General features: G+C 46.1%; 1 protein-coding gene across 1 annotated transcript; it reads left to right on the top strand.

The window, feature by feature from the left end:
- Positions 1-38: 38 nt before the first annotated feature.
- On the top strand, positions 39-9,717 carry ddx54 (DEAD (Asp-Glu-Ala-Asp) box polypeptide 54). Its single transcript, XM_049020006.1, has 20 exons — positions 39-342; positions 720-846; positions 932-1,002; positions 1,086-1,274; positions 1,633-1,682; positions 1,796-1,837; positions 1,923-2,018; positions 2,189-2,310; positions 2,483-2,544; positions 2,626-2,757; positions 2,852-3,062; positions 3,162-3,293; positions 4,009-4,230; positions 4,316-4,389; positions 5,178-5,375; positions 7,650-7,810; positions 8,014-8,127; positions 8,210-8,317; positions 8,467-8,564; positions 8,802-9,717. Exons 1-20 carry the CDS (start codon positions 223-225, stop codon positions 9,032-9,034), a joined length of 2,562 nt encoding a protein of 853 aa, XP_048875963.1. The 5' UTR covers positions 39-222; the 3' UTR covers positions 9,035-9,717.
- Positions 9,718-11,996: the final 2,279 nt, after the last annotated feature.

Genomic DNA, 11,996 nt, shown 5'->3' with positions numbered 1-11,996 from the left:
GCCAATACTGTGCGCAATGCGTCATACGCTACTTGGGAGGAGCCAGCGTGCTGGGGAAACACACGTGCTACAAAATGTCTGCCTAGTAGTAGACGATCCGACTGAAGTCTTACAGAGTTTTTAAATTCCACTTTATTTTTTAGAAATTTATATCAGTAGCCCTCGTAGACATCAGCTGACCGTTAGTTGCACGCGGAAAGTGCTGACACAATATCACTTGCCATGGCTCAGAGGAAGAAGAAGTTGACGAAGAAGAAACGACGTCCAGGTAATCGAGAGCCTGATGTGGAATCGGACGGTGGGGAATTTGAACTGGCTGCCCAAATAGACAAAGATGAGTCTGTAAGTATGTTTATTATTATTATTGTGCTGGTTTTGATACTGATGTTGAATACATTCACGCCAGCCTAAACTGTTTGTTTATCCGGTTGTCCTACTTAATAATTTGTTAGTACCACAGTCATAGTCCGAGTTACGAACAACCTGCTGTGGGTCTGTTAGACTGGCCAAAGGGACGTCGTTCTGTCAGAGAATTCGATGCTAACAAGACGAAACAACTACAGTTTTGATGCGCTGAAATTTATTAGGAGACGACAGTCTGATGACGTGTTAGATCATCCGGATGTAATCAGAGTTCTGTGGTAATTAGACGGGTATTTCAGCTTTTGGGGGGATAAGTGTTTTCCTCTGGGTAAAATGTCAGTGTTTTTTCTCCGAAGCCCGGAAGAAAGCTGCCTCGTTTTCCCGCACCGTCTGAGTGCCTCTCGGACGTGGAGCCTGACACTAGAGAACTTGTCAGAGCACAGAACAAGAAGAAAAAGAAATCGGGAGGCTTTCAGTCCATGGGTAAGGGGCTACCTTCATTGACGACATGGCTAAAGGTGTCTGTGTGCAAACTCAAAGAAGATTAATGTTCCTGCGTTTGTTTCAGGGCTGAGCTACCCTGTCTATAAAGGCATAATGAAGAAGGGCTACAAAGTGCCCACTCCAATTCAGAGAAAGGTAATTTTCCCTCCCCCAGAATGGCCATAGCAAAGAAGAGGAGCGGATAGCTTATTGGAATTTTCTTCCTTGCAAATCCTCAGACAATTCCCGTCATTCTGGATGGCAAAGACGTGGTGGCCATGGCGAGGACAGGTAGCGGAAAGACTGCTGCCTTCCTGGTGCCCATGTTTGAGCGATTGAAGGCTCCCCAAGCCCAGAGCGGTGCCAGAGCCCTGATCCTGACGCCGACCCGTGAGCTGGCACTGCAGACCATGAAGTTCACCAAAGAGGTGAGACAGCCGCCCCCCCCACCCTTCCATACATCCTCTTCACAGAATCAGCATTGTTACACAAAACATTTTCAGCTATAGAAACTGACTTGGTTAAAATTAGTTTCTTACATAATTTCCATTAGCCAAATTAAAAACAAAATATACTTTTAGCTGTTACATGTATTTAATGTGTCGGTACAAATGACGGGCAGTCATGTGAAAGGAACCTTTAGGATTTCATATACAGTCCCTTGAGGCTATGCCTACAGTCCCTCCCTCGCTGTACCCTCTCTCTGTCTCTCTCTCTCCCTCCCTGGCTTTCTGTATTCATGGTTGTAAGTAATATGAATGCAAATGTAGTGCTGCTGTGTTCCAGCTTGGCAAGTTCACGGGCCTCAAGACGGCGCTGATCCTCGGCGGAGACAGGTACGCCGTGTAACTGTGAAAGTGTGTGAGCATCCTGTGCATTCTGGGGTGGCTGGGGCGGCTGATATGACTGGGCACCGATTATTTATTTATTTACTTTTGTTTTTCCCCAGAATGGACGACCAGTTCGCTGCTCTCCATGAGAACCCTGACATGTAAGGGGCAGAATGCCTGATTTTTGTATATAGAAAAAGCAGAGCAGAAAATGGACGTTAAGATCTCTGACCGTCACATTTGCAGAATCATTGGAACCCCAGGCCGCCTTATGCACGTTGTCATGGAGATGAATCTGAAGCTGCAGAGCGTGGAGTACGTGGTGTTTGACGAGGCCGACAGGTAATATCACCTCCAAGATTAAAACTGCACAAAATCATGGCCTGTTAGTGGCCCACATGTTTGCAGGAGCCCTGGAGAAGGTTCCCACTTCAGCGTTATGTGGGAGCTGAGCAGTGATAGGTGGAGGTGGTGTGTCCATACCATTGAGTTTGTCTTCACTGCCCTGCCAGGCTCTTTGAGATGGGCTTTGCCGAACAGCTGCAGGAAATCATCAAACGGCTTCCAGATGCACGGCAGACTGCCCTGTTCTCTGCCACCCTGCCCAAGATGCTGGTAGAGTTCGCCAGAGCCGGTGAGCATCTCTTCTCTGTACGGGTATTGTTGCAGTGTTCTTAGTCACGGTGGCCTCTGTCATTGAAGCTGTATGTGCCTCGTGCTTAGTCACTAAACAATGGGTGCTCTGGCTTTTATGTGAATGGTTACTGGTTTCTACGAGTCACATTTGCTCCTCTGTGTCGCCCCAGGACTGACAGAGCCAGTGCTCATTCGTCTGGACGTGGACACCAAGTTGAGCGACCAGCTGAAGGTAAGTTCATTTGATCTTCTCACAGAGCCTAGGTGAGATGTACGTTTGGAAGTCCTGACTCTCTGCCCCTTCCGTCTCCAGCTCGCCTTCTTCCAGCTGCGTGTCGATGACAAGCCTGCACTACTGCTGCACCTCCTGCGCAATGTGGTGAAGCCCCAGGAACAGACGGTGGTCTTTGTGGCCACCAAGCACCATGTGGAGTATTTGAAAGAGGTGAGAAGTGATATTGCTTTGGGTTTATCCAACATGATGAGGAGAAAATAGTACTTTTTGCCTTGTGGGGAATCTTACTCTATCTGTGTGTCAGTTGTTGGCCTTGCAGGGTGTGCCGTGCGCCTACATCTACAGCGCCCTGGATCAGACGGCACGAAAGATCAACATTGGACAGTTTGTGCACCGTAAGGCCATGGTGCTGCTGGTGACTGATGTGGCTGCACGCGGTATTGACATCCCCCTGCTGGACAACGTCATCAACTACAACTTCCCCTCCAAGGCCAAGTTGTTCCTGCACAGAGTTGGTGGGTGTGGGAGTGGGTAGGGTGTGAGGGGGTATTTTCTGGCTCAGGATATTCTATGGGGTTGTATCCATGGGTTCATGCTGTATTTCTCTTGCACAGGTCGTGTGGCGCGCGCTGGCAGGAGCGGCACTGCGTACAGCTTGGTGTGCCCGGATGAAACGCCTTATGTCTATGATCTCCACCTCTTCCTGGGACGGCCGGTTCAGTTTTCCCTGCCTGATCAGCTGCAAGGTGTGAGACTATTTATCATCGATTCATTTACCATAAGCATAGGAAGTCAATGGCACAAGACAGGACACGCATACACATAACACAATAGGGGATAAATTTAGAGACAGGTGGATTAATGTATAGGTTATTCTAGGTTAAAACCTAAGGTCCCAGCAAATATCAGGGCCCCTCCCCTCTCTGGGGGAAAATGGTATGTCTAGTTAAATCGCCGGTACATGAGTGTCCATGTTGATGTCAGCATGGAACCCTCAGGGAAATTAATCCACCCCTGTACTTCACCTGACTGTTTTTGATCTTTGGGAAGGAACTGGAGTACTTGGAGGAAGCCCACATAAATATGGACAGAACATGCAATCTCTAAATCCACTTATTGTGTGTGTTAAATCAGTTTGGAGGGGTGAGGTCACAGTGTTGCCCAATGAGCCACAATCTGTGATGTCAATCATGTTATGCACATGCAATTGTGACATTGCAAGCACCACAGTAATCTGATTAGGCTTGGGCAGTATCTAATTTATCATACCATCGAGGCATTATACTGCAATGCAGCGTTCGGATGGTATTTTCAAAAACAATGCTGTTCCAGGAATTAAAAATGCTGGTGAAAACATTTGAACCTTGAACCCTTTGAAACAATACAGGATGGTTTTTTATTCTTGCATGTTTTTGTTTGTATAAAGAACCCACCCATTGCTCCCTTCTCACCCATATGCAGATGCTGATGGGATCTTCGGCCGGGTCCCCCAGAGCATTCTGGATGACGAGGAAGCCCAGCTGATCACAGCTCACGAGAACTCGCAGGACTTGCAGAGTCTGAGGCGTGTGGCAGAAAATGCCTACAAGCAGTATCTTAAGTCCCGGCCCACTCCTTCCCCCGAGTCCATCAAGCGTGTCAAGAACACTGAGCTTCATGACATGGCCGTCCACCCCCTACTGGGTCAGTTGGCTGAGTGGCCTTACCCCCTCCTTCCTTATACCCATTTTGGTGTGTGGTGCATAATAGCCCAATTTGTGCTTTACAGGTTCTGGACTGGCAAAGATGGAGTTGAACCGGCTACAAATGGTGGACAGTATCAAGGGCTACAAGTCAAAAGCTGTATGTGTAAAGCAATTATTTCAAAAGTGTATATGTATATCTGATTGTGTATATACTGATGGGCCAAAGCATTATAGCTACCCCCACACGAATAACGAAACGAATAATGTTGACTATGTTGTAAAAACAATGTCAGGAAAATATATATTAAATATTAAGGTAATATGCAGTACATGTACTTGACATGTTGAATTCAGAATAAATGTGCAGGGATAAAGATCTAAGACTTTGACAAGGGCCAGATCATTACAGCTTAATGATTGAGACAGAGCATCTCCGAAATGGCAAGGTTTGTGGGGAGCTCCCAGTCAGCCGTAGTGAGGACAGCGGTTCGAGGAAGGAAACCCATGAATCGCTGACAAGGTGATATTGGCCAAGACTCACTGATGTGAGTTGCGAATGAAGGCTATCCCATCTAGTATGAATCAACGCAAGGGTTACTGTGGTACAAATGGCAGATAATTTTGATGATCACAGGAGTGATGAATGGGTCATGGCACGCAGGGCATCAAGGCGAAATATATAACAAACCTTGACCTGCACCATCAACAGTATTTGCTTCATGTGGGAGTGGTCAATGTTTTGGGTCATGGGTGTATCTGCATAAAGCAGTGTCTAATGTGAAGGACTTTCTGTATATTTTTCCTTCCTGCTATATTATTTGGATTTTATATTTATATCCATCTAAAGTAACAATGATTGCCTTAATTTCAGCAAATTTTGTTAATGAAATCCATTTTCATAATTAGTCCCATTTCTTCTTTACATGGTCACCCTTTTAATCCTAGACAATTTTTGAGATCAACTCCACCAGTAAGACAATGGCCAGTGAGGTAATGCGCGCCAAGAGGAAACGACACAATTACCTGGTGGATAAGTTTTTGCAAGCACGAGAGGACCGGATGGAAGAGAATCGGCTGACACGGCCTGTCCTGCCCACTACCCGTCCCACTGATGAGAAACAGAGCGAGGAAGAAGACATGCAGGTCGGTACCACTCCAGGACCCTTCAGATCCTCCAAAGGCAGATATTAAACTATTGTTATACAGAGGGAGCAAACAAATAATAGCAGCAAACAAATAAGCAAGGGCCATTGGCACATGACAGGAAGTGTTCACAGAGTTTTCTTACAACTGGTAATCTGTGGCATTGTTAAGAAGGCACCTACATCTCAAGGGTTTCAGGCTTGAGTATTTGGGAGCACTACTGTTATACACTTAAATAGCATTGGGTAAAAGCATTAATGAACCAAAAAAACGGTGTTTAAGGGAATAGTAATTCAAATCGCCTCTCCTGGAGCACACATCTTATTGTGGTGGAGGGGTTTGCGTGTTCCAATGATCGCAGGAGCTAAGTTGCCCGGGGCCCTATGTCCCTGGTAGGGTCACCCAAGGCAAACAGGTCCTGGGTGAGGAACCAGACAAAGTGCGGCTCATTAAACCCCTTATGATGAGTATTAACATATATCCACATTTTCCCTTGCCTGGAAGCGGGGCGTGATTGGGAGGAACGCCCCCCCTGATCTGAACCCGAGTGGTGTTTTGTTATTGGGCTTTTGTGCTCATCACGGATTGTACATAATGAACACCATGTTCAAACATAATGGTGTCCATATGTGCACTTGGCACCAGGACACCCTAGGCCGCAGTTCAACGATAGACTTTGTGGTCGTGTCATTGCACTTGCAACTGCATGAATTGGCCACTCAGGTCAGGTGAGGGGCAGAGCTGTCAACCGATCACCACCTGGTGGTGGGTTGGTTCCGCTGGTGGGGGGAGGAAGCTGGCGAGACCTGGCGGACCCAAGCGTATAGGCGGAATCCCCTGTCAGAAGGACCTTCAATTCTTATCTCTGGCAGAACTTCACCCATGTCCTGGGGGAGGCAGGGGACATTGAGTCTGAATGAGCCATGTTCCGCGCCTCCATTGTGAAGGCGGCTGACCGGAGTAGTGGCTATAAGGTTTTCGGTACCTGTCGTGGCGGCAATCTACAAACCCACTGGTGGACACCGGCGGTGAGGGATGCCGTCAAGCTGAAGGAGTCCTATCAGGCTTTTTTGGCCCGTGGGATTCCAAAGGCAACTGATGAGTACCGGCGGGCCAAGCAGAATGCGGCTTTGGCAGTCACTGAGGCAAAAACTGGGGTGTGGGAGGAGTTTGGCGAGACCATAGAGAATGACTTTCAGACGGCTTCGAGGAGGTCCACCATCCGGCAGCTCAGGGCAGGAAAACAGTGCAGCATCAACACTGTTTATGGTGGGGATGGGGCGCTGTTGACCTCAGCTTGGGATGTTGTGGGTCAGTGGAAGGAATACTTCGAAGGCCTCCTCAATCCCACTGACACGCCTTCCAATGAGGAAGCAGAATCTGGGGACTTGGGGGTGGACCTATATCTGGGGCGGAAGTCGCTGAGGTGGTTAAAAAGCTCCTCGGTGGCCGGGCTCCAGGGGTGACTGAAATCTACCTGGAGTTTCTCAAGGCTCTGGATGTTGCAGGGCTGTCCTGGTTGACATGCATCTTGCAACATCGCGTGGACATCAGGGGGATCACACTCCTCAGCCTTCCTGGTAAGGTCTATTCAGAGGTGCTGGAGCGGAGGGTCCATCGGATTGTCAAACCTCGGATTCAGGAGAAGCAGTGTGGTTTTTGACTTGGCCCTGGCCGTGGAACAGGGGACCAGCTCTGTATTCATTCATTCATTTAGCAGGGTATGTGGGAGTTTGCTCAACCAGTCTACATGTGCTTTGTGGACTTGAAGGCATTGGACCGCGTCCCTTGGGGAACCTGTGGGGAGTGCTCCAGGAGTATGGGGTACCGGCAACCTTATAAAGGCTGTTTGGTCCTTGTACAACAGGTGTCAGAGCTTGGTCCGCATTGTTGGCAATAAGTTGGACTCATTTCCAGAGGGTTGGACTTTGCCAAGGCTGCCCTTTGTCACCGATTCAGTTCATAACTTTTATGGACAGAATTTCTAGGCGCAGCCAGGGCGTTGAGGGTGTCTGGTTTGGTGACCTCAGGATTAAGGCTCTGCTTTTTCCAGATGATGTGGTTCTGTTGTCCTCATCAGACCGTGACCTTTGGATGCTTCCTGGATGCCTCCCTGGTGGCATGTCCCACTGGAAGGAAGCCCTGGGGAAGGACCAGGACATACTGGAGACACTATGTCTCCTGGCTGGCCTGGGAACGCCTCGGGATTCCCAAAGAGGAGCTGGATGAAGTGGCCGGATAATTCAAATAGTAGTAACAATGTATATCTTTTAGGGATTATTTTCTGAAGTGTTTGGTGGAAAGAGGAAGAAAGAGCTGGGCAAGGAAGATGAGGAGAGTGGTTTGGGGCCAAAGAGTAAGAAAATCAGGCAGTCCTCTCGTGAGGAGGAGTTCTACATTCCATACAGGCCGAAGGACTTTGACTCGGAGAGAGGGTAAGCCACTACTTCGCTTTCACTGGGCTGCTCAGCTTGCTATTTTACTTCACTCAGTATTACTATGCAAACCTTGTAAAGGTTCTGCTGTGGTCCTGGCCTCTGTGTGATTTCACACCAATGTGGCTATCAGATTACTGTGTATAAAGCCATGCAAGTGGTACATAAAGCTTGTTTTTTTACTTTTGGTTAAATATGGAAAGGTTGAGTCTTGGAGGAGAGGGCAGCACGTTTGAGAAACAAGCATCATCTGCCATCCTTGACCTGATGGGGGATGAAAGCAACCAGCTGACCCAGTACAAGAACATAATGAAGTGGTGAGTTAGCAAAGTGTTTTTGGTTTTCCTCCTGCCTGTGTTTTCAGAGTTTGTTTATTTCACACATACAATCTCACAACAGGGATCGGAAACGGAAGAGATTTGTGCGTGACACGGGGAAGGAGAACAAGAAGAAGATCAGAACAGAGAGTGGGCAGGTAGTCGGCGCTTCCTCTAAGAAGAAGAACTTGTATCCTTGTTCTGTGGAATGATCCAGAAGTGTAAGATGGCAAATATACTGACCATATTAAGGAGTGTGACTGATGCTTCTCAGACTTCAAGCTGGGTCACTGCACTGCTACGGGGCAGCTTTCTTTTCTTTAACTACTGACCCGACAGCTATGAGGAGTGGAAAAAGAAGTACAAAGTGGACGATGCCGCCCCTGACTCTGATGAAGAGACTGGAGGCACTAGGGGCAGGAAGGCTGGTGTGGGAGGTAGGGTCTTCTGAGTTGCATGCATGTAGATGTCTGGCTTGCCCTGTTGCTTGTTCTTAACTATGCAGTTTTGGAAAGTTGTAAATACCATAGCTAGCAGGTAGCATCGCAATAATTTAACATAGATTCACAATAATAACAGCAATTTCAAAATTGTGGTGATGCTAGTATTGCATGATGGGCTAGTCATAGTTCGTGGGTCTGGGGAGGCCTGATCCCATTTGGGTGTGTTTCCAGGCCGCCGGGGGAGGAGAGCTCCCCAGCAGCAGAAGGGCGGTCCACAGGCACGCTCCGAGCTGAAGACAAGAGAGCAGATCCTGAAGCAGCGCAAGAAGAAGGCTAAGGAACGTTTCCTGCAGAGTGGCAACCTGAAGAAGCTGAAGACCAAGAACCGGCAGCGCCTCAATGAGGTTAAGAGGTCGGGCTTTGGCCGGGGACCCAAGAAGGGCAAGCTAAGGAAGAAGATGTGAGCGGCCGTGGCTGCACCAGGAACTCACAAATGGAGATGATGGGGGACGGAGACTTCCTATATCACGGCCAACTCTGGTTTATCCATTAAAGACAGCCTCTATTTATGATGTGAATCTCGTGGAGCACAGTTTTCTTATGATAGATGGTTCCTGTTATTTGACCATTCATTTTTGTTTTGGGTCAGCTGTCATTGATTATAGACACTCTCCATTCCCAGAGAGCTCTTCAGATCTTAACTTCAACAAGTAATAATGTCAACTGCAGGATGACGGAGATTCTCTCTTTAAGTTCCTTTCCTCCTGCAGCTCAGCTTTAAAGGTGCCAAGGTGACATGCTGTGGCCCATCGTAACTGGGTCTTGCTGTATCTTGTATGCTTAGAATACTGAACGTTACTGTTCTGTGTGAGAGATATCCTTTCAGCCTAAATACTATTAACAATGTTTTTGACAGGCAGCCTGATTTATTTCATCACATAGTCACATCCTGATTTCAGGCAAAACCATAAATTGATTTATACAACTACATTACCAGATAGTTGTGGGATGGTAGTTAAGTAACAATTTGTTTAGCACTGAATTGATATATTTTTTTTTACTTTGAGTTATATTACCGAAACATTTTCCCATTATCCGAAGTGGTTAAATGTAATGAAATTAAAGTTTGCTGGAGTTGTGTTACCAACCTTGGGCACGTTACCGAAGACTGAAAACCTGAATGAGCCTGAAGAACCTAAAGCAGTGGGTGCCAAGGCATAATACTTTGTAGAAATCGGATCTCTCATTTCTCTTTTTGTATTGTGCATACACACGTGTAATTGACGTTTGCCTTGGAGGGTGAGCGCCATGGTATTCTCCTCTTACTTTTTTTTGTAGAAGTCTGGCTCACTGTTAACAAGGTTGGAGACCCCTGACCTAAAGGTTACAGTCACTGTATAAAGTTTAATTCGGGGACACATAGGGGTGCAGGTGCATTTGATTACACACACCTCACTAACTATGACGGGGTCACGCGCGGCACTCGTTGCAATGGCAACTACAACGGACAGTTGACTGCGCGCTGTGCTTTACCGAAAAGCCCGCCGAACCTCGAGCGCTCTGCGGATGCCTTTTACCGCTCTTTTCGGTTGCCTTGTATTTGCCTTCTCTGTGGTAAATACGCGGTAAACCTTAAGATGTTTGAAACAAGGATATGTTTAGATATTTTTTTTAAATTCTCAGGAGTCAGAACAGACGTTGTGAAACTGGGACCGTCCTGATTTAAAATAGACATCTAGTTACTCTGCTTAAGGTAAAGCATATAGCATACACATTTAAAGGTCGGAACTCGTACTTCAGGCTATATTGACGTCTGAAGATGTGACTTTAATTGTCAAAGTATACGTTTTGTTTCAGCTGAGAGGTTTTTTAAAGAACATTGGGCAGGCTTGTCCGGTGTTCCTAAACCCCTGTAATTTGGATGATGAATATAAATTAGGATTGACATTACTTCGTGTTTCCAAGATTCAGTGGTCGTTTGTTGTCGCGGAATTTTTGACGCGCTGTCATCTTTACTGTAAGGTTAATGTTGCTTATTAGTCTTCGAACCGCCTGTTCTGGTGAGGGCGTGGGATGAGGGACTTGGAAACTCCTCACTGGGAGGAGGCGTCATTCGCATTCGGCTGTTATTAGGGACGAAATTGGAATGTTTTCCACTCGTGGTTACATTGTTGATTAATATTGTTTTATAGAGATACACACTCGCTTTCCTTTTCGTAAGTGGCTGCTAGCTCCGGGGGTTAAATCCCTTGTGGTTATAATACTGGCATGTAGAAGGTGACGCCATTGCAACAGTTCCGCACTATAAGTTGATTAAAACATTAAATACTTAAGAAATTTTGAAAAGTTTTAAAGGTTTGATAATATAATTAATCTGTGTTTTGGGTTACCCATGAATTGTTGTTGCTTAAATTAAGTTGTTGCAAACACTTTGCACGATATATGAATTAGACATTTAATTTGGTTCCAAATATAAGTATCATATATGTATAAGTATCGTACACAGGAATTTACACAATTACTCAGACGTTGTGCTCCAGATTTTTAGTATATGGACGCAATAAAATGGTCTATAATACCATATACATTATATGTATAAAGCCCGGATAGTCTCGGGGTAGTTCTTAAGCTGGGCTTTCTCAACCCGCTTTAAGGGTACGTTCACACTAGGGAAGCTAAAAACGCAATGGAATGCTTAACACGTTGTACTGAATTTTCCCATGCGTTTTCATCTCGCGTTTGTGCGCGTTTATCTGCGTCCTTATACATTTTTAATGTTGCGTTTTATTATGCGTGTTTGTGATTGGACAAATTTAAATGTTGAAATATACAAATCAAAAACCCAGACAATAGCAGTGTCACCTAAATTTGTAGTGTGAGTTTGTGAGGAGATAGGTTGGTATGGAGATCGCAGGTTATTTTTGGCATCAGACCCTGACTACATTTTGCCTAAAATGTTTGCAGAACTTCTTTTAGTTTTAGTACTCAAAGTTGCAATTGTGCGACACAGAAGGTTCTGGGTCTTTCCCCTACTGACTGAGAAATAAAACAAAGGTAATTTTGGCCCCTTTATGAGAATTTGAGGAAACATCCGGAGAAATTCCTTTGTTATACCTGGATGTCAAGTGTTTGTAGGGAAAGGGGGAGTAAAAGCGCATAAAAACGCATGTAGCAGTGCGTTTTCAAAATGCACTGCAACGCAGCGCACCAATGTGGACATCATAAATAGCTTTCTATGTAAAGGATGATGTTCTACCGGATCGCAGAACGTGCGCGCTAGTGAAAAGCGCAACGCAGCGCGCATAGTGGGAACGAGCCCTAAATGAAATACGTGTTAGGCCTGCTTAATATGTTTAGTGTATCCATACGTAATAATATATTTACTTACACTAAACTGAGTTTCAGTACTATCAGTAAGATGCGGGA

This window comes from Brienomyrus brachyistius, chromosome 7, assembly GCF_023856365.1.
Source record: "Brienomyrus brachyistius isolate T26 chromosome 7, BBRACH_0.4, whole genome shotgun sequence".
Classification (NCBI taxonomy): domain Eukaryota; kingdom Metazoa; phylum Chordata; class Actinopteri; order Osteoglossiformes; family Mormyridae; genus Brienomyrus; species Brienomyrus brachyistius.
Note: the sequence above shows the minus strand (reverse complement) of the source record. Positions and strands in the feature narration are given on the sequence as shown.

Bases quoted from the DNA above. Each gene is read 5' to 3' on its own strand.
- ddx54 (XM_049020006.1), top strand. From the start codon at position 223: ATGGCTCAGAGGAAGAAGAAGTTGACGAAGAAGAAACGACGTCCAGGT. The intron at 1,275-1,632 runs GTGAGACAGCCG...GCTGTGTTCCAG, and splicing joins CCATGAAGTTCACCAAAGAG to CTTGGCAAGTTCACGGGCCT. The intron at 7,811-8,013 runs GTAAGCCACTAC...AAATATGGAAAG, and splicing joins GACTTTGACTCGGAGAGAGG to GTTGAGTCTTGGAGGAGAGG.